This window comes from Scyliorhinus torazame, chromosome 2 (genome assembly GCF_047496885.1).
Source record: "Scyliorhinus torazame isolate Kashiwa2021f chromosome 2, sScyTor2.1, whole genome shotgun sequence".
Taxonomy (NCBI): Eukaryota; Metazoa; Chordata; class Chondrichthyes; order Carcharhiniformes; family Scyliorhinidae; genus Scyliorhinus; species Scyliorhinus torazame.
Genome location: NC_092708.1, coordinates 257,924,061 through 257,950,370, shown reverse-complemented (window position 1 = coordinate 257,950,370; position 26,310 = coordinate 257,924,061). Strand labels below are relative to the sequence as shown.

Genomic DNA, 26,310 nt, shown 5'->3' with positions numbered 1-26,310 from the left:
CTTCAGATGCGACATTCCCTGTGGTGGAATAGCCCTTTGAAGTCAGCTGGGCAACACAAAGAAGCAGGTAAGTCCAGGTGGGTAGCATGTGTGAGTACCTTCAGAACAGGATGGGAGAAATGTTCATAAACCACAGAAAGACTGACCTCTGCCCAGTGTCCGTCCCAGTTCAATCTGTCTTTCATGGATGAAAATATCTTCTAGCTTCTGCTTCAAAGCATTGCTGATTCCCAAAGTGTCGACTGTATTAAGACAAAATAACAGTTACTAGGGTGGTATGCAGCTCATCAACCTTCATAGACAAAGAGAGAGACACACGCACACGCAGAATGCCTGAAAGAGTCTGCAAAGCATGGGGAACAGCAAACTGAGAGACTCAAATTACTGGGCGAGAGTGTACAGCATGGAGAACAGCACACCAAGAAACACAGAATGACTCAGAGAGAGTACACAGCAAGGAGAACAGCAGACAGAGAGATACAGAATTACTGTGAGAGTGTACACAGCAAGGAGAACAGCAGACAGAGAGAGAGACAGAATGACTGGGAGAGTGTGCAGAGCATGGAGAACAGCAGACAGAGACACAGAATTACTGAGAGAGTGTGCACAGCAAGGAGAACAGCAGACAGAGAGACACAGAATGACTGGGAGAGTGTAGACAGCATGGAGAACAGCAGACAGAGACACACAATGACTGTGAGTGTGTGCACAGCAAGGTGAATAGCAGACAGACAGAATTACTGAGAGAGTGTGCAGAGCATGGAGAACAGCAGACAGAGAGACACTGGATTACTAAGAGAGTGTACACAGCATGGAGAACAGCAGACAGAGACACAGAATGATTGGGAGAGTATACACAGCATGGAGAACAGCAGACAGAAAGACACAGAATTACTAAGAGAGTGAGCACAGCACGGAGAACAGCAGACAGAGACACACAAAATGACTGGGAGAGTGTGCACAGCATGGAGAACAGCAGACAGAGACACACAGAGTTACTGCAAGAGTTTAGACAGCATGGAGAACAGCAGACAGAGAACAGAATGACTGGGAGAGTGTAGACAGCATGGAGAACAGCAGACAGAGAGACACAGAATTACTGAGAGAGTGTAGACAGCAAGGAGAGCAGCAGACAGAGAACAGAGTGATTGGGAGAATGTAGACAGCATGGAGAACAGCAGACAGAGAGCCACACAATGACTGGGAGAGTGTAGACAGCAAGGAGAACAACAGACAGAGAGCCACACAATGACTGGGAGAGTGTAGACAGCAAGGAGAACAACAGACAGAGAGACGCATAATGACTGGGGAGAGTGTAGACAGCACGGAGAACAGCAGACAGAATGACTGGAAGAGTGTAGACAGCAAGGAGAACGGCAGTCAGAATGACTGGGAGCGTGTAGACAGCAAGAATGGCAGACAGAGACACATAATTACTGCAAGAGTATGCACATCCTGGAGAACAGCAGACAGAGGGAGTCACAGAATGACTGTAAGATTGTCCAGCACATATGGAAGAGCAGAGAGAGATGCAAGAAGCTGGAGAAGTCGTTTGAATGAATACAGGATGTTGTCGTTAATTGCTTAGAATGAGTAAATATATACGGTCGAATTTTGAGGATGGCAAACGTTCAGTCCTCACCATTCAGGGTGTTGCCACCGTTCGGAAACTCTCGCAGTTGGACTGCCATTTCAAGCTCAATTGTGTGTTGGTTTACAGTGGATGGAACTTCTATCCACCCTTGGAAGGAAGTTATGCCTGTAAGAACTGGCAGCCATTCAGACTGATTGACAGCTCTTCAACCTGGCCAGACACAGCATGGCAGTGGCCAGATGCGGTACTGCAGTAATATGCCTGGGACTAAGTTCCAGGACCTCTGGAAAGGTAAGACCCGTGTGTCCCAGGGTTTGAAGGGTAGGGGACGCCTGGAGCGTTGGGTGTTGTTGGGGGGGGCGGGGGGTGATCGTGGTGTCGGGGATAGGCCTGGGGAGTAGGGGGCCCACATCACCAATGTCCAGGGAGGGCGCCGCAACTCTGAGAGGACCTTCGGAGTGAGGCGCCACCCCGCCTTTCCCAGCCGAAATGGGGAAAATTGAAATGTCACATTCCCACCTTCCTCACACCCCCTCCCACCAGCCTAAAAATTGAGGCTGGGTGGGTCAGGGCCATTCAATGGCCACTTAAGAGCCTGAATAGGTTTCTCGACCTGCCTGCCCAAGCGTGAAATTGTGCCTGGGTTTGAGCGGGCGGGTTCCGGGGGAAATCCCGTCCATTCAATATTACGTATCCCTCCAGTGCCTCAGACCTGCCTGGGGGGGGCGGGGGGGGGGGGGGGGTGAATTTTGACTTTTGAGCTTTTGATTGCTTCTGCAAGTATTAATTTTATTGACCGTAAATGCAAACATCACCCACATTTAATGGATAGAGTTTTTTCTAAAACAATCAGCACGTTACTGTCCACCTCAATCTAATGTTATACTCTACCCTAAATGAATGCACCAATCCACCTATATCAAATGATCCACCAGAGGATCATTATAATCTGCATTAGTCGAACATTACGAACTGTATTATTGGACCCTGATTAATCACATTTCGCAGATTGCTTTTCCTTGGCCCCAACAGCACAAGAACAAATGGTTTTTATGTGGGCTAAATTCCCTTCTTACTGCATTGAGCACAATGGAAGCTCATGGCAGTTCCTGTGTGTGTTATTTTAACAATGTGATTAATGCAAAGGTAGATGAACAGATGGTTTTGAGTTCAGTATTTTATGCACAGGCAGGCAAATGTGTGGAACAGACAGCACACAGAGAGAGCGGAGGCGGATCGTCTTAGCAAATTTGAGACAGGGTGGCTTTTTCTTGAGAAAATAAGCGACTGAGGCGTATAAGAAAAGGGTCAAATTGAAAGCTGCAGAATGTGTGCACGAGAACTTAACACGCCGACACCACCTTTTCACACAGGTATTAAAATAAAGAGTTTGAGCTAACCAGCTAAAATAGATAGGGGTCGGTTTTATACATCTATCCCTCTGAATATTTTCAGGCTTCTTGGATTCGTGTGGGTCTTTGTGTCCTCTAGCTTTCTATTCACAGTTCAAGTCTAATAATCATAGAATATTATAGCACAGGAGTCTCTTTGAAAGAGCTGTCCAATTAGTCTCACTCTCCCCGCTCTTTTCTCAAAGCCCTGCAATTTACTCCCCTTCACGTATTTACCCAACCCTCCTTTGAAAGTCATTATTGAAAGTGTCTGCCTCTTTTAGGTTGTGCATTACAGATCATGTTTATAAGTCCTTAATCCCAGCCTCATCTTCTGCCTCTTTGGCCCATCGCTTTAAATGTGTGTTCTTTGGTTACGGAGCTCTCTGCCAGTTGAAACAGTTTCTCCCCTTCTACTCTATCAAAACCCTGTTTTATGTCCCTCTTTAAACTCTGCAGCCCATCTGTTATTGGGTGGGATTCTCTGTACCCGCCCACCACTGGAAGTCAACAGAGTTGTGTTTGGGCCACTGCATCCCCCGCGGCGCTCCCACCGTGACGGGCCGGAAAATCCCATCCATCGTCTGCCATCTTTCTTTCCTTTCATCCAACCTTCGCTTAGTCTGCGCCCTAATCATTTTCACATCGGTGAAAGATCTAGCCCAAAACCTGTGTGTATCCTCCCATCACAGTTGTGATACATAAGCAGTACATCCTCCTTAGATAGTACTGGAAGGTGGTGGAGAGTCACCCAATTTGCCCCATGGTGCTTTACTGGGTACCTCAGGACACCTAATAGGCAATGGGAGAAGGGTCCAGGGGAGGTGACCGATGGTATCGTCAAAGACATGTATTCCCGCACCATCCCTGTGCTCGCTGATCCAGATTGACTCCGGAAAAGCGTTGATTTTCATATTTTCATCATTGTTCTCCAATCACTTCATGGCCTTGCACCTCCCTATCTCTTTAAACTGTGATGAATGGAGAAATTGTTGTATATTATGTTTTATATTCTGTTGCGGTAATGTTATTAAAAACCCTGGTTCAAAATACATACAGGCAGTGTGTCTACTAAAGCTGTAGTTAAGGAGTCGTAAAAGGTGAGGTAATTATTGATTTTAACCATTTATTTGTTTACACAGAGATGACGGATAGGATATTGTTTCTATTGCTGGAGAGTCGCTGGATGGTAGATGATTTATGAGGGATTTTATTTAGCCCGAGCTAAGCAGGTGATGGGACATCTTAGTGGGATACAGATGATGTAATTAATGGGAGGAGCCAGGCCTGTCTGTAGTTTGCAGTTTTGCCAAATGCTGTTAGGTTGAGCAGAAGGGTCTGACAAGACAGATGTGTACTGGATCTGGTGAGGGGATGGTGGGGAAAGTGGGGCAGCACCATCGGGAGTGGGGAATTGTATGACACCTGTGACACATTAAAAACCATTGAACACAACCAGTATTACGCCTATCTGACTTTCTGCCGCTATGCGAGCTGACCTCTGAGCCCTTGCTGTGTCCCATTCCCCGGGTGTTCGGGTATTGGCTGCTGTGTGTGTGGTGTTATCTCCCGCAGTGTTCAAGCGCAGTGTCCATACATCAAGGTGTGATTGGGATGCGAGGCAATGACTCCCACATGCTACGTGGCCTGCCCACCCACAGGAATCCACTTGGGTTGTGTGAAGTGCTCACTTAACCACGATTGCCAATTTCCTATTAGCAATAGCCTTCAGCTGCACCGCCAGAGGCCTCGGCAGTCGATGAGGGTTATGGGTGATCGGTGGGGCATAGGGGCAGGGTCTAGGGTTACCCCCAGAACGGGTACACAAGATCCAAGGTTGGCATGCTGATGTCACGCTTGATGGCCCTCCCAGTGCCTCCCTCCTCTCCCAGAGCCTCCCCTACCCTTCCCATGGCGGCCCAGCCCTCCGGAGGGTGCCCACCCCACCCAGCTAAGGGGCCCACAAACCCCACCGAGCACTGGCGCGGCAAGCCCAGCGCCCCTGAGCTCTTTGACTGTGAGCAAAGATGACTACTCACCTCCTTGGCTCCCCGCAGAAGCCCTTCCACCAGGTTCACGTTTTAAAAGGAGTACTAATCGGTGCCAACGTGACCACTTTCTGGGGAGGCCAATGAATGATGGGAAGCCATTGGATATGGAGCCGCTCCCGTTAATTGTATGGAAATAGGGCTGAAGTGGTGAAAATTGGTTTCTCGCCTCGCTATGGCGAGATCACGATTTCGCCTATGGGAGCGAGCCGATTGCATCGCAAACTGTTTGGCGCCGGGCGAGGTTCTCATTTTTGGCCTCTGCCACTATTCACCGGCCTCGATTGAGCGAGAGCGTAACAAGGCCTGGTAATCGTGCCCCTTATCTTGATATAGCACCTATAACGCAATAAAACGTCCCAAGTTGCATTGTAACAAAAATATGACACCAAATCACACATTTGGTACAGATGACTAAAAGTTTGGTCAAAGAGGAAGGTTTTAAAGCAGGGAAATGAGGTGGAGAGGCGGAGCGGTGTTGGGAGAACATTTCAGAGCTTGAGGCCGAGGCAACTGAAGGCACAGCCACAATGATGGAGCAATTCTAATTGGGAATGCACAAAAGGCCAGAATTAGAGGAGCAAAGATGTCTAGGAGGGTTGTGGGCACAGACAGGGGCATTGAGAAGAGTTGAAATTAAGGATGAGAATTTTCACATGAAGACATTGCTTGACTGGGAGACAATGTAGGTCAGCAAGCACGGTACCGATAGGGGAATGGGATTTGTTGCCAGCTAAGGCACAGATTGCAGAATTTTGGATGACCTCAAGTTTATAATGTGAAGACCAGCCAAAATGGTATTGGAAAAGTCAAGTATCAAAGGTATGAATGAGTGTTTGAGCAACATAGAATGGGACATCAGTCTGGAGGGGCTGAATGGCTAAATCCTGTTGCCATTTTATAAATGGATTATAATGATGCTTATTCAGAATCACAAGGCATGGGATTATCTACATTTGGACTGGAATACTAGCTTAGATGCTTCATTGTCAAAACTGGCTACGAGCAACATCAAATCTATGTATACATGTGAATAATCAAATAAGCAATGGCTTCACATACATGTAGCCTCGATCCGCTCAGCTCCTCTCCGGTTGTAGACTCTTCCTGCCCTGTATTGGACCATCTGACCCACTCCATCAGAAATAGGGGCAAAGGCTTCTCTGTGGAGAGAAATCAGCAGCTGGGTTTGTAATCCTCGCACTAGCATGGCATACACCTCCAAATCGCAAAAACATTCTGCACGATACAAAGATCATCCCTTCCCTCATGAAGCTGTTTATCCATTGACCGATGCCTCTGTCCTCACCCCTAGGGGAACAGCAGCGCACAGATTAGTGACTCTCTGTCTCCTTCCCTCAGGTTATATCTGTACACAGATCAGACTCCGAGGTGGGAAAGGAAAAGTAAACATCACTTTATCCATTCATTCAAACACTTCAATCTAATGTCCAGTCATTTGTCAGGTTGTGCGATCCGATTGGTTAGCTTTCACCGTCACATCTCCATTGACAGTTTTAACCCATGGAAAGTGAATCAAGATCATATTTTGTCATGTACCCCTGCATGCACAATGGCAGCCCGGACACATTGGTGTGTTAGGGAGAGGATTTGTAGTCAGGAGGTTGCACTTTGAGCTTTCAACAGCAACAATTTACACTTCCTCGGCTGGAGTGTTGCAGCTATCAAGAGACTGGATAGGCTGGAGTTGTTATCCTTGGAGCAGAGACGGCTACGGGTTTTGAGGAGCATTATCGACGGAGGAGAAGAGCTGAGGGCAAAGTGGCTGAGGGAGGAAATTCCAGAGTTTAGGACTGAGGCAGCTGAGGGCAGGGTTGCCAATGGCAGAGTGGTGGCAGAGTAATAAACTCACCCGAACTGCATTTCCTTTTGCCGGATGTGGTACACAACGAGCAGCACGCTAATTAGAGTTAAAGCTGCACAAAGAATTCCAATGATCACAGGTGCCCACGAGGTCCTTCGCTCTGGTTTCACTGACCCTAAGGGAAATATTCCATGAGTTAGTGGGTAAACTCTAAGATTAGACTCCTTCATCAGCACCTCACGGCCAACATCGCGACAGAAAAATAAAACAGCCAATCATCAAAAAGAGAGGCCTCTGGGGCACAGTGTCAGGGCGCTGTGTCGTACCGGGTGGCGCAAAGGGGTCTGCGCCATCTGCGCCAATACTGCCTCACCTGGTGAGGTGCCTAACCTATACCAAGCTGCCAGGGCGGAGAAGGTGTGAGAGAAGTAGATCATTCAGCCCTTTCCACTCTTGTTCTCCTGTCAGCAAGGATCAGGCTGGTGCTGGCGGGCAGGTTTAAACTGGAAATGTGACCTAGTGAATGTCAGGGGGAGAAAAGAATAGTACCGTGTAAAACAGGTAATATGTAAAGTCTAAATCGCTGAAACAAGAATTAATAGCAGCAGTAATAACGATGATGAGCGTGGGGTCGAGGATGTCATTGCTGGTTGAATTAACCTTCAGCTATTAACATTACTCGAGTACAAGTGGGAGAGTGGGCTCAGCCATTATTGTGACAGGAGATTAACACTAAGGGCACAACAGTTCAGGGCTCTGTTAGGCCACTAGCAGTGGGTGTAGGAATCAGGATCAACTGTGCAGTACCAGACTCAGGAGGAAGCCTCGTGTCCTCATCAATGGAAACCTCTACCACTATATCCCCTCTATTTTCTTTTTAAATTTACATCTGTAATGAACAGCATTATATTTTCAGAGTGCCTTTAATGAAACAAGGCATTACAAAATAAAACATAACACCCCGCCACGTAAGGAGATATCAGGTCAAATGATCGACAGCTTGGTAGGTCTGAAGGAGCATTTTAAATGAGAAAAAGTGAGATTGAGAGGTGGAGGGGTTTAGGGGAGGGAATTCGCGAACTTGAGGCTCAGACAACTGAAAGTACGGTCACCAATGGTGGGGTGACTAGATCCTCAAGTCTCCAGAATTAGAGGAACACAGATATCTCAGTGTTGTGGGGCTAGAGGAGTTTACAGCGATCACAGGATTTTAGCAATAAATTCCCTCTTCCAATAGATTCCTTCTTTGCGCTAGTTTCTCTTCAGTAGCAGGTCCCTTCTAGCAGAAGATCCCTTATCATAGTTTCCCTCTACCAGTAGAACCCTTCCATCTGCCAATCCCTATAGCTTCACTCTCACAGAAGGTTCCTTCTTGAAGCAGATCATCTAAGATAGTTGGTTCTTTCAAATAGTGCATCACCCCAGCAGCAATTTCCTTTGCCTATAGATTCCCTTTCGTGGGAATTTCACATTAGCAGTAGATCCTCTCTTGCACTATATTTTAAAAATAAATGCCCTTTACCAGAAGATTCCCTCTTTCACTAGATTCACTTTCGCAATAGATTCTTTCACTGTAGTCCCCTTTTGCAGTAGATTTCTTCTATCAGCAGATTGCCTCTTACACCAGCTTCCCTCTGGAAGTAGATTTTCTCTCGCTGTAGATTACCCAGAGCAGAATCATCACCATTGTACTAGATTTCCTCATGTACTAGATTCCCTCAAACCGTTATTCCCTTACCTATAGATTCCCTTTTACATTATATTTCCCTCTAGAAGTAGATCTTCCATTGCACTACATTTCCTCTGGCAGCCATTTCCCTCTAGCTCACGAAATAACAGAATGGTAACAGCTTTGAAGGGGACCATTCAGCCCATTTTGTATATACTGGTTCTCTGAAGGAGCAGTTCACTTGAACCACTCTTCTGCCTCTGCGTGAGTAGACCCGTGCATTCTTTCTTTTCAAATCCAATCCCCTTGGAATATTCCTCTTGCACCAGATTCCCTCTAGCATTAATTCTCAGTTGAAAGATACCCCCTCAACAAGATTTCCTCTTGCAGTAGATTCTGGGCGGAATTCTCCGGCTTCCCGGCTGCATGTTTCTCGGCAGCAGGAGGCAGCTTGCCCTTAGCTGGCGCCGAGACGCTCTGTTCCTGCCGCAGGCAATGCAAACTCCCATTGAAGCAACCCTGTGCCGCCGGGAAACCCGCTGGTGGGGGTGCACTGCCGGCGGGACCAGAGAATCCCTCCACCAATGAACGGCCGACGGATTCCGGCCCATCTTGTAGTACATCCCCTCTCACAGTAGACTCCAGCCAACAGTAGCTTCTCTCTATTGGTATATTCTCTCTTTTAGCAGATCCCATCCACAAGATTCCCTCTTGTAGTGGATTCTGTCTTGCAGTATATTCGCTGTTGCAGGAGGTCCCCTCTGCTGATGGATTCCCTCTTGCAGTAGATTCCCTAAACTAGTAGATTCTCTATTGCAGTAGATTCGATCTAGCCGTGGACTCCCTCTTGTAGTAGGTTCCTAGTTGAAAAAGCCCAAGTCTGTTTAGTGAAAGGACTCCCACTGGTACCACTGCTGAAAACTCCCCGGGAACACAGAAGCCATAAGGAGAAGTTCAAACAACAACGACAGCTTTAGATGGCTAATCCTGATAGCCACAATTGTTAAGTGGTTCTGTAGCCGTCAGGAAGAGGCTGAATCATTGTGGTTCGTTCAGTATTGAAGCGCCAACAGACAGTTCTCGTGCAACAATGAGTGATTTGGTGACTTGCGTGCAAGTGGGGTTCACAACACACAAAGTGACGGGATTTTTACACACTGACACAACAGCAACACACATAGGCTGCGAATCGGCCATTAAAATGGCCAGTCACCTGACAATGAGAATTCAGAGGGATATTTGGCTTCCATTAATAAAATACAGCACGAATCACAAAGAGTTTGGAGCAGGACCATATGACACACATTTCCACAAAGAGGATGTTGGTGATGGACATGGACAGGCGGTTAGAGTCAACATCCCAGAGAGGAAGAAGTGAAAGGATAAATGATACATTGGACAGATTTTGGATCGACAAAGGAGTTAAAGATTATGGGAGACAGACAGGGAAGCAGAGGTGAGCCACATCCATGATCTCATTGAATGGTGGAGAAGGCTCGATGGGCCAAATGGCTCCTTCTTCTGATGATCTTAAGAATTTGCACAAAATATTCAGACTCTTAGACAGAGGCAGAGTGACTGACAGACAGAGGGAATCTTGTGCCACTCGACTGCCTGGACAGGTTGCCCATTTTGTGGAGAATTCAACCAGTTTCCATCCCATTTAAGGCAAAACAACCATCATCGGTTGGGGTCCATAAGGGAGACCAGCCAAGTAGCAAAGTCAAAAATTACTACCACATAGGAGAGCAGGTAAATAGATAGATGGTCCAGAGGGCACAACTAACTAATAGAGACTAACTTTAAGAGGAGCTAATAGACAGTCAAAGGGACTGCAAAGTAGCAACTGAGAAATCTGTACACACAGAAAGAGAGTGAGAAACACACACAGAAGAACAAATTGTGTTTATATCGTATTCAATGCAGTAAAACATCCAAGGTGCTTCACAGACGAACTATCAAACAAAATTTGACCCTGAGCTACATAAGGAGATATTAGGGTAAATGGCTGAAAGCTTGGTCAAAGAGCTAGGTTTTCATGTGTTAAAGAAGAAAAGAACGGTGGAGAGGGAATTCCAGGCCGTAGGTCCTCGCCATGCTGAAGGCACTGCCTCCAATGGCAGAATAATTACAACTAGGGATGCTGAAGAGGCCAATGTTAGGGAGCAGTGCAGATACCTCAGAGAGTTTTAGGACTGGACGAGGTTACAGAGACAGGGAGGGGCAAAGCCATGTAAGGATTTGAAAATAAGGATGAGAATTTTAAAATCAAGATATTGCTTTAACCAGGAATGCCATGTAGGTCAGCGAGTTCAGGGGTGCTGGGTGAAGAAGAGCTGATACAGGTTCAGACACAATTTTGAATGTGCTCGATGTATGAGGGTAGAAATTGGGAGGACAGCTAGGAGTACATCGGAATAGCCAAGAAGTAATGAGGGTTTCAACAGCAGTAAGATGAGCCAGGGGCAGAGTCAGGAAACATTACAGAGGTGGAAAGAGGTGGTCTTGTGATCGCGTAAATATGTCATCAGACTCTCACCTTGAGACTTCCAGTGGCAGCCATGGAATGAGTGGTCGCACATTTGGTGGCTCCCACTCAAGGTGGATTTTGTTGGTCCTTCCCCACCTGTAGGGGGGTCATTTTGAGGGCAAAAGATGTGTGAGTGCCCGGGGAAGACAATGCTCCTCTGGTGAGTCTGGTGCATTGATCAGAGGATGAGAAGTACTATGAAAAAGAGAGCAGTTGGAGCAGGGCCGTTCTTGTGGTGCGCCGCAAGTCAAGATGGCGGAGGGCAAGGGGCCAGCATTGCCCGCCCAATGGTCGATGGAGCAACTGGTGGAGGTTATAAATAATAAGTTCCAGCAGCAGATGATGGAGGCCTCAGAGGAACCGACTAAGGCGGTGGTGCCGTTCAGGACGGCGATTGAGAAAGTGGGGCTGAGGCTGGAGGCTCAGGGCCTGGCAATACAGAAGGTGGGGGAGGCAGGGATGTTTGAGGAGCATATTGCCTCGCTGGAGGCGGAAATGGTGATAGTTGTGGACAACAAGAAGAGGTTGAGAGAGAAGTTGGAGGACCTGAAGAATCGCTCCAGGCAACAGAATTTAAGGATAGTCGGCATGGCTGAGAGTACCGAGGGAGTGGAAGGTGGCAATTATGTGGCAAGGAGGTTGAAGCAGTTGATGGAGGTGGAGGGGCCTTGGATTGGCCCCTCCACGTGGATCGGCGCACAGGGCACTGAGGAGAAGGCCGCTGGTGGGGGAGCCGCCGAGGGCGACGGTGGTGCGGTTGAACCGCTTCTTGGACAAGGCGAAGATTCTGCAGTTGGCGAGGAGACCAGGAGGTGGATTCAGAGACCTCAGGTGGGTGTCGATCAGCACTGGTCCCCATGAACGGGGACCAGGTGGAATGACACTCGGAGGGGGGGGAGGGGGGGGGGATTGGAGGCCACAAATCTGCATGCCCTTTGGGCAGGGTGGTGTCCTGGCACTGCTGCGTCCACATGGGGACTCTGGCAGTGCCACCTGGGTGCCAGCCTGGTACTGCCAAGATGCCCAGGTGGCACTACCAGCTGGCATAGGCACTGCCAGGGTGCCAGTTTAGCATTTTTTGTGTGTCCGATCAGGTCGGGGTTGCCCGGTTTCGGGGGGGCTGGGGGCCGTCCCATAGTGCCCTCAGGCTGGGGAGAGGTTGGGGTTTGTTTCCGGGGTCTCGGAGATTAGGACACCATTTAAAAATCCGAGTAGCGTTGAATGTGTCTCGCGGCACTGCGAGCGCTGGAAAAACGCGGCTAAACGCGCTCGCTCAGGGACTTTGTTCCCTTTTGGGAGAATCGCTCCCAAGATGTCCGCCATATTTGTTGCAGTCTGATTCCCTTTGGGAGCCATAGCAAGGGCCATAATAGGGGAAATGGCCAGGGTGAGAGAGAGGAATGGTTCTAATTGGAAGAGGACATTGAAGGCGGTGCTGAGAGTGCGGTTGAACAAAATAGACGATTGGAGAGAGGGGGAGAGAGAGAGAGAGAGAATAAACAGTGAGGGAGAGGGAGACAAAGGGAGAAAGAAATAAGAAAGGGGAGAATTACACTCAGAAAGGATGGAGGAGAGAAAGACACACAGACCTGAGAGAGAGAAAAGTACAGACAGAAAGGAAAGAATGAGAAAGGGGAAGAGAGAAATAAACACAGAACAGGAAGGTTAAAGAGAAACAACAGGAAATACACACATGGAAAGGAAATGGAGAGCAGAGAGGGAAAGGGACAGACAGATGGCCTGTGAAATTCATGGTGAGTGGTAGACTAAAGGGTATGTGGTAATGAGCATCAATTGTATCATCACACTGTATGTGCAGAATACAGCTGGATAAATGTCTCAAACTCCCTCCCAGTTCTATTTCAGGTGACCAGTGAGTGACTTCAAACCACATGCAGGTGAGAAGCTGAGAAATGTCTATTCCCACCTCGGTGAAAAGCTGCTCCAGTTCCATCGGCTACAGAGTAAAGGAAAGGTTCAGGTTGAGTGTCTGATGTGTATCCACCTCACTCCTCAATAACATCATGCCCTCCCCAAAATACTTTTGAAAAGTGTTGTTTCCAACCTCTGGAATTGTGTACTCATGAACCTAAAATCAGAGCGAAGGATGGAACTGCACTCCCTTCATAAAATCCACATCGTAATGATGTTGAATATTTCCATAAGGCAAAGCTTCCATTGTCTTTAGTGGACCTTGGGTATGGTGCTCTTTCCAAGAGCCGGTGCAGACTCGATGGGCCGAGTGGCCTCCTTCTGCACTGTAAATTCTACAATCCTCATGAAAAATAGAAGCGGAGAGTTCCATACTGTTGATTGGACTTGATTAGCATCCACCTTGTAACTCACTCCGAGGTATCCATTCGAATCATAGAAAGTTTACAGCTCAGGTAGAGGCCACTCGGCCCATCGTGTGTGCGCCAGCTGAAAAACGAGCCACCCAGCCTAATCCCACTTTCCAGCATTTGATCCGTAGCCCTGCAGATTACGGCACTTGAGGAGCACATCCAGTCACCTTTTAAATGAGTTGAGGGTTTCTGCCTCCAATCCCCTTTCAGGCAGTGAGTGACAGAACCCCCCTACAACCCTCTGGGAGAAAACATTTGTCCTCGTATCCCCTCTAACCTTTCTATCAGTCACTTTAAATCTGTGCCCTAGTCACTGACCTCTCTGCTAAAGTAAATAGGCCCTTCGCATCCACTCTGTCCAGGACCCTCACAATTTTGTACACCTCAGTCAAATCTCCCTCAGCCTCCTCTGTTCCAAGGAGAACAACTCCAGCCTCTCCAATCTGTCCTCATTGCTGCAATTTTCCAGTCCTGGCAACATCCTCGTAAATCGCCTCTGTATCCTCTCTCTATCCTCTGTAATGAGGTGACCAGAACTGTAAACAGTACTCAAGTTGTGGCCTAAATAATATTTTATATAGTTCCAGAATAACCTCCCTGCTCTTATATGCCTCGATTAATAAATGAATGGCTTACACATGCCTTCTTAACCACCTTATCATCCTGTCCTGCTACATTCAGAGATCTGTGGATATTCAGTCCAAGGTCTTCCTCAACACCTCTCAGTATCCCGCCAATTTAAAACAAAAAATATTCCTTTCTCAGAATCACAAAACCAATGTGCAAAGTGGATGGGCCAAGCCCTTAATCCATCTCCTTGCTCGCTCTAAAAAACAATTCAAATTGAATCCAATTCATGGTCTCCACAAGAGAGACATTTTAGATTCAAGCTGATAAATGCAGGTGTTACACCTGACCTTGGGCTTGATCCAACACCTGGGGCAGGATTCTCCACTCCCACGCCGAAGCGCCCACGCCATCGTGAACGTCGTTGAAGTTCACGACGGCGCGAAACGGCCCCTATCCCGACCGATTCAGGTCCCGATAATGGGCTAGGATCGGGGCCGTGTCATCTACACGCACCAGGCCTTGTTGCCGCGTAAGGGTGGCGCTCCATATATGACGCAGCCGGCGCCGCATAACTGGCGTCACCCGCGCATGCGTGGTTGCCGCCCTCTCTGAGTCCGCCCCGCAAGAAGATGGCGGACGGATCTTGCGGGGACACGGAAGGAAGGAGGTCCTCCTTCAGAGAGGACGGCCCGACGATCGGTGGGCACCGATCGCGGGCCATGCCACATTTGAGGTGCAGGATCTCCCCCCCCCCCCCCGCAGGCCGCCCCCCCCCAGCGTTCCCGCAATGTTCCCGACATCAGTGACCAGGTGTGGACGGCGCCGGGGGGAACCCGCCGTTTTGGCCTGGCAGCTCAGCCCATCCGGGCCTGAGAATACCAGGGGTGCCGTAGAATCGCCATTTTGGGTGTCTCCGGCGATTCTCCGGCCTGCGGCCCGCGGAACTCGACGGGGCCATTCCCGCCGCTTGGGAGAATCGCGGGAGGGCGTCGGACCGGTGTCCCGGGAAATTTTGGCGGCCAAGGCGATTCTCCCAACCGGCGCGGGAGTGGGGAATCTCAACGCTTGATCTTTTTACAAAGGCCAAGAAGCCTGTCATTTACTGTGTAATTGTTTGCTTGTTTGACTACCCAAAATGCATTACCTCTAGGTTGAATTCCATTTATCACTTTTCTGTCCACCTGACCAGTTCATTATTATAGATATAACAGATATAACCATTATTGTAGATATAAACCATGGCCTCTGCTGCCACTTTACGTTCCATTGATCATTGATTGGCAGCAGGTGGGACTTCCGTTGGACAGAAGTCCCAGCTTGGAGAACTGTTGGCCAATCTGAATGGTCGATAGCTCTCCAGCTCCTCCAGACACAGCACTGCAGTGGTCAGAAGAAGTAGTGCAGCACCATGCCTGAGCCTTAGTCCCACGACCGCACTTCAGTAAATATGGGGGGGTCCCAAGGGCGCGAGGGTAGGAGATGTCCTGGGGATGATCTCAGTGTAGGCTGGTGGGGGTGGGGAAGGGGTGGAGCTCCAGGTGCCCCAAATCTGAAGGGATCTTCAGATTGAGGCATCCGAGATCAAGGGTGGACCTTTTCAATTGGACACCCTGATCCAACCCGGTGCCCGCAAGCCTAAAAATTGAACTGGGCGGGACCGTTAAGCTTGAAAAAAAATACGAGCACGAAACAAAATATCACAGGTGCTAGAAGTCTGAAATAAAGACAGAAAATGTTGAAAATATTCTGCAGATCTGGGAGTGTCCATGAGGAGAAACAGAGTTGTTTCCGGTCATGACTCATCAGATTTGTTCTGTTGAAAGGATTAATTCTGTTCCTCTCCACAGATGCTGCTTGATCTATGATACACAATCAATACTCTTGAGTCCACGTGGGGTCATATCGATTCAGCTTTAATCAGGTAGAACTGTACCCAGCAGCGAAGTTACAGAAGTGAAGGCTGCTGGGACGGCATTGGTTCTTATACCCCGCCTCTCAGGGCGGGGTATGTACATTGCCCAATGGTAGACCCCGCGGTCTAGCCAATGGTCATTCCTCTCTCTGGTACCGCAATACCTGGTATTACCACATTCACCCCCTGTTAAAAAAGAGCCAGCGGTGTGATGGCCAGTATTACTGTCGCCTTTTCATGGTAGAACCAGGTATTGCAGGTACCATGCTATCGAGCGTTGCGGAGAAAGTTCTTGCGTTGTTAATTTTCTTCATAGTGCTGCAATCAGACGATCAGGCGGCCTGGTCGTCCTACTGGAGCGTCTAGGTTTCGGCGGCGATCCTGGTGAGGGCCCCGGCGGTAGTGACTCCGGGAACGTGGTGCCTTCCTCCCAGGCAGTTTCGTCACCCCTAGGTGGCGCTGTAAGGTCGAAAAATGGGCAGAAGGAAGGGGTGCCTGTAGGGGGCGTCGGTGCCTGCTCGGCTCTGGGTCGGGGTTCTGGCGGCAGTACTGACCCTCCGGTCAGGTGCGGTGGGGGGGGGGGGGGGGGGGGGGCAGTGGCTCGGGCGCGCGTGGGGCTCCGGTGGGCGCCAGGTCCCGGAGGGAGACCGTGTCTTGGCGTCCGTCGGGGAACGCTACGTTGGCGTACTGGGGGTTGGCATGCAGCAGGTGGACCCTCTCGACCAGCGGGTCCGACTTGTGCGCCCTCGCATGTTTCTGCAGTAGGACGGTTCCGGGTGTCGCTAGCCAGGTTGGGAGCGAGGTCCCCGAGGAGGACTTCCTGGTGAAAACAAGGAGACGTTCATGAGGTGTCTGGTTCATGGTAGTACATAGCAGTGACTGAATGGAGTGAAGGGCCACTGGGAGGACTTCTTGCCAGCGGGAGACTCGGAGATTCCTGGACCGAAGGGCCAGCAGGACGGTCTTCCAGACCGTTCCATTCTCCCTTTCTACCTGCCCGTTTCCCCGGGGGTTATAGCTGGTCATCCTGCTCGAGGCGATGCCTTTGCTAAGCAGGAACTGGCGTAGCTCGTCGCTCATAAAGGAGGACCCCCTATCACTGTGGATGTATGCGGGGAAACCGAACAGTGTAAAAATAGTTTGGAGTGCCTTGATGATGGTGGTTGTGGTCATGTCCGGGCAGGGGATGGCGAATGGAACCGGGAGTACTCATCAATCACGTTCAGGAAATACGTGTTGCGGTCGGTGGAGGGGAGGGGGCCTTTGAAGTCCATGCTGAGGCGGTCAAAGGGACGGGAAGCCTTTATCAGATGCGCCCTCTCTGGTCGGTAGAAGTGCGGTTTGCACTCCGCGCAGATTCGGCAGTCCCTGGTGACTGTCCTGACCTCCTCGATGGAGTAAGGCAGGTTCCGGGACTTAACAAAATGGAAGAACCGGGTGACTCCCGGGTGGCAGAGGTACTCGTGGAGGGCTCGGAGGCGGTCTACTTGTGCGGTGGCACAAGTGCCGCGGGATAGGGCATCAGGAGGCTCGTTCAGCTTCCCGGGACGATACAAGATCTCGTAATTGAAGGTGGAGAGTTCGCTCCTCCACCGCAAGATGTTGTCGTTCTTAATCTTGCCCCGCTGTGTATTATCGAACATGAAGGCCACCGACCGTTGGTCCGTGAGGAGAGTGAATCTCCTGCCGGCCAGGTAATGCCTTCAGTGCCGCACAGCTTCCACTGTGGCCTGGGCCTCCTTTTCGACCGAGGAGTGGCGAATTTCGGAGGCATGGAGAGTGCGGGAGAAGAAAGCAACGGGCCTGCCCGGTTGGTTGAGGGTGGCGGCAAGAGCTACGTCAGACGCGTCGCTCTCGACCTGCAAGGGGAGGGACTCATCGATGGCACGCATCGTGGCTTTTGCGATGTCCGCTTTGATGCGGCAGAAGGCCTCCGTCGACAGGGGGAAGGTTGTGGATTGGATTAGGGGTCGAGCCTTGTCGGCGTAATTAGGGACCCATTGTGCACAGTAGCTAAAGAAGCCGAGGCAGCGCTTTAGGGCCTTGGGGCAGTGAGGGAGGGGGAATTCCATGAGGGGGCGCATGCGTTCAGGGTCAGGGCCTATGACTCCATTTCGAACTACGTAGCCTAGGATGGCTAGACGGTCGGTGCTAAACACGCACTTCTCCTTATTGTAGGTCAGATTCAGGAGGTGCGCGGTCTGGAGAAATTTACGGAGGTTGGTGTCGTGGTCCTGCTGGTCATGGCTGCAGATGGTGACGTTGTCAAGATACGGGAACATTGCGTGTAAGCCGTACCGGTCAACCATCCAGTCCATCTCACGCTGGAAGACCGAGACCCCGTTTGTGACACCGAAGGGAACCCTTAAAAAGTGGTAGAGCCGCCCATCTGCTTCGAAGGCAGTGTACTGGCGGTCGCTATTACGGAGGGGTAGCTGGTGGTAGGCAGACTTGAGATCCACCGTGGAGAAGACCTTGTATTGCGCAATCCTGTTTACCAGGTCGGCAATACGGGGGAGAGGGTACGCGTCCAGCTGTGTAAACCTGTTGATGGTCTGGCTATAGTCGATGACCATCCTATGCTTCTCCCCGGTCTTTACCACCACTACTTGAGCCCTCCAGGTGCTGTTGCTCGCTTCGATGACCCCTTCCTCCAGCAGCCTTTGGACCTCGGACCTGATGAAGGTCCGGTCCTGGGCGCTGTACCGTCTGCTCCTGGTGGCGACGGGTTTGCAATCCGGGGTGAGGTTCACAAACAGGGAAGGCGGGTCGACCTTAAGGGTCGCGAGGCCTCAAACAGTAAGGGGGGATATAGGGCCGCCGAATTTAAAAGGAAGGCTTTGTAGGTGGCACTGGAAATCCAGTCCCAGAAGGGTGGCTGCGCAGAGGTGCGGCACCGCGTACAGGCGGAAATTGCGGAATTCTCTACCTTGGACGGTGAGGTTCGCGAGGCAGAACCCTTTTATCTGCACCGCGTGTGACCCACGTGTGAGGCCAGGGAAATCCTTTGTTGGGTGGGATAGGTGACCAGAGAACAACGCCTTACCGTGTCGGGGTGGATGAAGCTCTCCGTGCTCCCGGAGTCGATGATGCATGATGTCACGTGGCCGTTAATGGCGATCGTCGTGGTGGTCTTTGCTAGCGTTCGGGGCCAACTCTGGTCCAGGGTAATGGAGGCCAGCTGCAGCAAGGAGTGAAGATCGGGCAGTGCATCGTCAGCCGTGTTGGGGGCTTGAGGCCCCATCCAAGATGGCGCCGTCCATGGATCGCAAATGGAGTCCGGGGTCTCCGAAGATGGCGGCGGGGAGGAACAAAATGCCAGCGGGGAGGGACAAAATGGCGGCGCACTCTGCTCCCGCAAGGCGGAGGCCAGCTGCAACAAAGGGTTTTGGTCGGGCAGCACGTAGCCAGCCGTGCTGGGGGCTTGAGGCCCCATCCAAGATGGCGCCGGCCATGGTTCGCACGTGGAGTCCGGGGACTCCGAAGATGGCGGCGGGGAGGAGCAAACTGGCGGCGCAAGCTGCTCCAGCATGGCGGAGGCCAGCTGCAGCAAGGGGTTTTGGTCTGGCAGCGCATAGCCAGCCGTGCTGGGGGCTTGAGGCCCCATCCAAGATGGCGCCGGCCATGGATCGCACGTGGAGTCCGGGGACTCCGGAGATGGCGGTGGGGAGGAGCAAACTGGCGGCGCATGCTGCTCCAGCGTTGGGCCGGTGGGGCGGGGAAAAGGGAGTGCGGCGGTGGGCCTGGGACGGTCGGGACTTGGAAGAACGGCTGTGGTTGCACAGCGGGCGGCTGGAAGAACGGCTGAGGGTAGTCATTGGATACCGCGTTCACCACGCGGGCGAGGCAGACCGCAGCATAGTGGCCTTTCTTGCCGCACCCTTTGCAGGTGACGGTGCGGGCCGGGCAGCGCGCGCGCGGGTGATTCGCCTGGCCGCAGAAGAAGCAGCGTTGGCCGGCGGCAGTAGCGGGGCGCCTTGCCGCGCAGGCCTGCGGAGTTAGCGGGTAAGTCTGGGGGTTAAGCGGGTAAGTCTGTGGGACTGTTGTGGCGGGGTGCCACGCAGCCCAGGGGGGCGCGGTGCGCGCGGGGGCGTACGCAAGGGCGTTTTTGTACGCCACGTCCATGGACCCTGCCAGGGCCCGGGCCTCGGTGAGGCCCAGCGTCTCCATTTCGAGTAGCCTTCGGCAAATGTCGGGGGAGATCATACCTGCCACGAAGGCGACTTGAATTAAATGCTCGGAGTGCTCGTTCGCCGTGACCGCTGGGCAGCCGCAGTTTTGGCCCAGCACGATCAGCGCCCTGTAGAAATCTTCTAGCGTCTCATCTGGGCTCTGCCGTCTCGTTGCCAGCAGGTGACGGGCGTAGACCTGATTAAGTGGACGAATGTAGTGTCCTTCCAGCAGTTCCATGGCTTTATCATAGTTCGCCGCCCCTTCGATCAGGGGGTAGATCGCCGGGCTGACCCGCGAGCGTAGGAGGTGTATTTTCTGCCTTTCCGTAGGGGTGTCGGCAGCCGTATTGAGGTAGCTCTGGAAGCATGCCAGCCAATGCTTAAAAATCGCGGCAGAGTTTTCTGCGTGAGGGCTGAGCTGAAGGCACGCCGGCTTGATGCGGAGATCCATCCTTCAAAGTACTTATCTGATTAAATTGATACACAATCAATACTCTTGAGTCCACATGGGGTCATATCGATTCAGCTTTAATCAGATAGAACTGTACCCAGCAGCGAAGTTACAGAAGTGAAGACTGCTGGGACGGCATTGGTTCTTATACCCCGCCTCTCAGGGCGGGGATATGTACATTGCCCAATGGTAGACCCTGCGGTCTAGCCAATGGTCATTCCTCTCTCTGGTACCGCAATACCTGGTATTACCACAATCTACTGAGTATTTCTAACATTGTTGTTTTTTTTAAAAGGAATGATTTACAGGCTTTTGCGAAAGAGTAGGCGGAGTTCAACTACTTGGATTTCTCTCACAAAGAGCTAGTATGTGCACGATGAGCCGAACAGCCCCCTTCTGTCCTCTATGATAACTTTGGAGGGGGGGGGGGGTGGCGGTAGAAACTAAACATGAAGTCCCTAGTGACAAGTCCTAACTGGTCCATGTGAACATCTTAAATCGTAAGAAGCTGTCGTGTGATTTACATATTAGGGCCAGAATTCTTGGCCGTCGAGATTCTCTTTTCCCGCTGACAGCGCATCCCCAGCAGTGAGTTTCCCGGCAGTGTGGGGTGACTTCAATGGGAAATCCCATTGACAAGAGGCGGGAAGAGAGAATCCCGCCACCAGCGAACGGCGCACCACCGGGAAACACATGGCTGGGAGACCAGAGAATCCAGCTCTAGCCTGCAGGTTCAACCAACGCTACGAGAGAAGCTTCATTCACGGGCAACACGGTTAGCACTGGTGCCGCACGGCGCCGAGGTGCCAGGTTCGAGCCCAGCCCTGGGTCACTGTCTGTGCTTGCATATTCTCTCTGTGCCCGCGTGGGTTTCACCCCCACAACCCAAAGATGTGCAGGCTAAGATGATTGGCCACGCTAAATTGCCTCTTAATTGGAAAAAAGTAATAATTTATTTAAAAAAAGAAGCCTCATTCACCTAGATCCTGGGATAACAGAAGCAGAGGTGTACTCCATGGGCCCCGGCCACCAGCAGTCAGCGCACACACCCGAAATGAATGCTTCTCAGCGGGATCGAAAGGGTGTAGTACTGCCTGGGTTCCCACACCGACTCTGATCTCCTGCAAAACACAAATACCCTCATTATTCTGGATGCAGTCACACCCTTCAAAAACGGATCATAAAAAGCTCAGTGAGCAACACTGAAAATAAAATGAAGTACCATGTGAACACAAAGTCCTATTACAGTGTTTGGTCGTTCTACACGGTTTTCATCTCATCACAGTGCCTCACAGATTGCCCACATCATATCATTTCAGTCTCCTTGGAGACCATATTGGTATGACTCACAAAGCCTTGCGGCCTTTCCAGTTCTCACAGGCTCCCTTATTCCTGTCCTACCCTGAAATTAATTCAGCTTCTCGTTGTGTTCTACCTCCACAGGCCAGCCGGTTAATCAAGGATTAGTATTAGAGGTAGGTGTGCCAAATATACGGCATTTCTGTCCAGGGCGTGTGAGAGGGATGTTAAGTTAATGTTCAGAATGGGACCTTCAATCACAACAAAGCAAATTGAAATTTGCATCTTTCAAACTGGGCCTGCGACCTTACTGATTGCCTGCAGATTTCGAGCCTAGGTAGTTTGCGATCTTAATCTCAAACATATTGTCCCCCAAATAATGGAGATGGCAGATCGAAGGATGGGCATAAAATGTGGAATGGATTAAAATGGCTAGAAGGATGTGTGTTCAACACAGAGATTAGTGAAGGGATGACGGTGTTAAATGTGGACTGGGTCAGAATGGAGATAAAAGATGGAAATGTGGACTCGATTGGAAATGGTACAGAGTACAATTGTGCTGGAGTGCGACCTTGAACGGAATGCTGGAATTTGGTGAGCTGAGGGAATCTTAAATCTCTTTCTAAAAATCTAACATTGTTTGTATTTAACATTTAACTGAAAGTACTGTTTACAGTATAAATATTACCCAGGGAGCAAGCAGGGACATTCTAATAATTAAGTAGTTAATTAAAACACATTAAGGCTGGCAGGACAGGGGATGTATCATGGCTGCTCCTGGATGCTAGTAGGTTTCTGTGGCTTGAGGAGCTCTCGTCTTAGAGTCATTGAGCTAGAGGCCAAGCTGCAGACATTACGAAATACCAGGTATGGGGAGATGTGTCTGGATGCTTTATACCAGGAGGTGATGAGGTAGGGTCTTCTGGTTTGGTCAGGGACAGGTGGTTTTGACTGCATTGAAAGGATGAGAATCATGTTGTGGTCCATGTAGGCACCAATGACACAGGTAGAACTAGCAAAGTGGTTCTGCATAGAGAGTATGAGGAATTAGGCACCAAATTACAAAGCAGAACCTCAAAGGTAACTGAGCCATGTGCAAATTGGCATAGAGAAATAAGATTAGAGGAATGAATGCCTGGCTCAAAAACTGGTGTGGGTGAAGTGGATTCCAGTTCATGGGGCACTGGCACCAGTACTGGGGTAAGTGGCGGCTGTACCATCGGGATGGTCTACACCTGAACTGTGCAGGGGCTGGTGTTCTAGTGAACTGCATAACTAGGGAAGTAGAGAGGGTTTTAAGCTAAAAGGTGGGGCAAGGATCAAATTTGGGAAGATGTGGTAAACGAAAGATGAGAGACAAGGCAAGAGAGAAAGGTACGAATATGGGAAATAGTACAAAGGGGCAGAGAGTACAAATCTAAGAGTAAATCAGCAGATAAGGCTAGAGGTTACAAAAATAATAAAAGTATAAAAATAAAGGCTCTGTATCTGAATGTATGTAGCATTCGAAACAAAACAGATGAACTAGAATTAGGAATGACTGATAGCCATTGCAGAGACATGGCTAGAGGATGACATAAAATGGGACTTGAATGTTGAAGGATATGTCACATTTAGGAAGAACAGGAAGCTAAGAAAAGTTGGCGGGTTAGCTTTGTTAGTTAATGATGGTATTAGCACAATAGAGAGGGGTGACCTAAGTTCAGGAAAGCAGTAGAAGCAGTTTGGGTTGAGATGAGAATGATAAGAAGGCATTTGTGGGAGTGGTGCTCAGGCCACAAGAGTGAGTGCTGGGACCTTAACTTTTTACAATTTATAGAAATGACTTGGATGAAAGGACCGAAGGAATGGTTGCTAAATTTGCTGATGACACAAAGATAGGTAGGAAAGTAAGTTGTGAAGAGGACTTAAGGAGTCTGCAAAGGGACATAGATAGGTTAAGAAGCTGGCAAATAAAGTATAGGACTGGTTTTTCCAGCCCCTCCCACTGGTGGAATCTCCTAGTCCCACCAAAATCAACAAAGATTACAAAAGCAGGGAGGTCATGTTGGAGTTGTATAGAATTTTGGTGAGGCCACAGCTGGAGTACTGTGTGCAATTCTGGTCGCCACATTATAGGACGGATGTGATTGCACTGGAGGGCGTGCAGAGCAGATTCACCAGAATGTTGCCTGGGATGGAACATTTAAGTTATGAAGAGAGGCTAGATAGGCTTGGATTGTTTTCTCTGGAGCAGGGAAGACCAAGGGGTGACCTGATTGATTATGAGGGGCATGGACAGGGTGGATAGGGAGCACTGTTCCCCTTAGTTGAAGGGTCAGTTATGAGGGGATACAAGTTCAAAGTGAGGGGTGGGAGATTTAGGGGGATTTGAGGAAAACCTTTTTTACCCAGAGTGGTGACGGGCTGGAATGCACTGCCGGGGAGGGTGTTAGAGGCAGATTGCCTCACATCCTTTAAAAAGTAACTGGAGGAGTTCTTGACACGCCATAACATTCAAGGCCACGGGCCAAGTGCTGGCAAATGGGATTAGGTGGGCGGGTCAGGGCCTTTCATGTGTCGGTGCAGCTCGATGGGCCGAGGGGCCTCTTCTGCACTGTGATTCTGTGACCCGCCACGGAGAGGCCAGTGAGCCACACAAATTGCCATTGACTTCGGCTGGACGAAAAGATTGCGGCGAGGGCCAATAGCTCACCACCTCTACCGAGGGAAAACCCGTCATTGGGTGGGGGGAGGGGGTGGAGAATTCCGGCCATAATGGGAGCAAATGTGAAATTGTCCATTTTGGCAGGGAGAATGAAAAAGGAGCATTTTACCTAAATGGTGAGAGATTACAGAGCTCTGAGGTGCAGAGGGATCTGGTGGCCCCAGTGCATGAATCACAAAAGGCTAAAATACAGGTACAGTAGGTAATTAGGAAGGCTAATGGAATGTTACCATTTATTTTGAGGGGAATTGAATATAAAAATATGGAGGTTATGCTTCAGATGTACAAGACACTGGTGAGACCACATCTGAAGCGTTTGTACAGTATTGTTCACCTTATTTGAGGAAGGGTGTAAAATGTGTTAGAAACAGTTCAGAGAAGGTTGCCTTATGAGGGAAGGTTGGACGCTGGAGTGTAGAAGAGTAAAAGGTGACTTGATCGAAAGCACTAAGATCCTGAGGGGTATTGACAGGGTGGATGTGGAGTAGATGTTTCCTCTTGTGGAAGAATCTAGAATTAGATAGGGGTCACTGTTTAAATACGAGGGGTCACCTATTTAAGACAGGAGTTGAGGAGAATGTTTTTCTCTCAGAGGGTCATGAGTCTTTGGAACTCTCTTCCTCAAATAGCATTGTAAACAGAGCTTTTGAATATTTATGAGGCAGAGCAAGATGGAATCTTGATAAACAAGGGGGTGAAACCTTATTGGGGGTAGGCAAGGAGTTACAATCAGATAATCCATGATCTTATTAAAGGGTGGAGCAGGCTCGAGGGGCCGAGTGGCCTACTCCTGCTCTTAATTTGTGTGTTTGTACATAATAGTGCAAAATGGGGAAATTTGGATAATCTCATGTTTAGTCAAATATTCCAATGTTGGTTTTTGAATGGTTTTTGGAAGGAGCATTACTCCAAATCTAAGTCTGGTTGTTTCCAATTCAGAGCATTGGTCAGACATAGCACAGACTGAACCACCTTTAAGTCCTTTCACTCCAGCACACCCAGGTCATGGTCAGCACAGAATAAAAGCAGAGTGAAGCACTCACTAGTCCAGTACCAGTGATGGGCAACCTAACCTGATGAGTGGGTTGCATGAGTGGCCCTCCTTCAGCTCAGTTGGCCACAAGATTGAAATCGGGCTTGTACACTAAGGTTCGATTCCCGGCTTGGGTCACTGTCTGTGCGGAGTTTGCACGTTCTCCCCGTGTCTGCGTGGGTTTCCTCCGGGTGCTCCGGTTTCCTCCCGCAGTCCAAAGGTGTGCAGGTTAGGTGGATTGGCCATGCTAAATTGCCCTTAGTGTCCAAAAAGGTTGTGTGGGGTTACTGGGTTACGCGGATAGGGTGGAGTTGTGGGCTTAGGTAGGGTGCTCTTTCCTAGGGCCGGTGCAGACTCGATGGGCCGAATGGCCTCCTTCTGCACTGTAAATTCTGTGATTCTATGATGACCCCTGAATAAGATTAAGTACATTTATCACACATTGAATATTCCACAAGTTCTAGAAAATGCTTATCTATTTATATATTATTAGAACTGTCATGAACTTCAAATTATAAAAACAAAATAATTATTTACGCTTTGGTCACAGAGGGAGCACAGGCCTCTCACAGTCAATGTTGTGAGCAATCAGCACGCACCTCACGTCACCTGCCCTTGTTTTATATATGTATCACTTCAGTCATATTGGCACAGGTAAAAATTATGCAGATGGAAATCAGCGGAATGTGGCGACCCTGCATGGCGGCAACATTCAATAAAATGTCTCATGGGCCGCACTCAGAAGCCAGATGGGCCGAATGTGG

The 26,310-nt window shown here is 49.8% G+C and overlaps 1 protein-coding gene across 2 annotated transcripts in view; it reads right to left on the bottom strand.

Annotated features, from left to right (window-relative positions):
* Positions 1 to 26,310, bottom strand: part of tyro3 (TYRO3 protein tyrosine kinase) — a 535,899-nt gene that overhangs the window by 29,626 nt on the left and 479,963 nt on the right. For both annotated transcript variants that reach the window (XM_072486187.1, XM_072486188.1), the window contains exons 9-12: positions 21,487 to 21,628; positions 6,907 to 7,033; positions 6,096 to 6,196; positions 147 to 242 (exon numbers count right to left, since the gene is read on the bottom strand). In XM_072486187.1, coding sequence (XP_072342288.1) covers positions 147 to 242; positions 6,096 to 6,196; positions 6,907 to 7,033; positions 21,487 to 21,628 — 466 coding nt within the window. The remainder of the gene's footprint in view (positions 1 to 146; positions 243 to 6,095; positions 6,197 to 6,906; positions 7,034 to 21,486; positions 21,629 to 26,310) is intronic.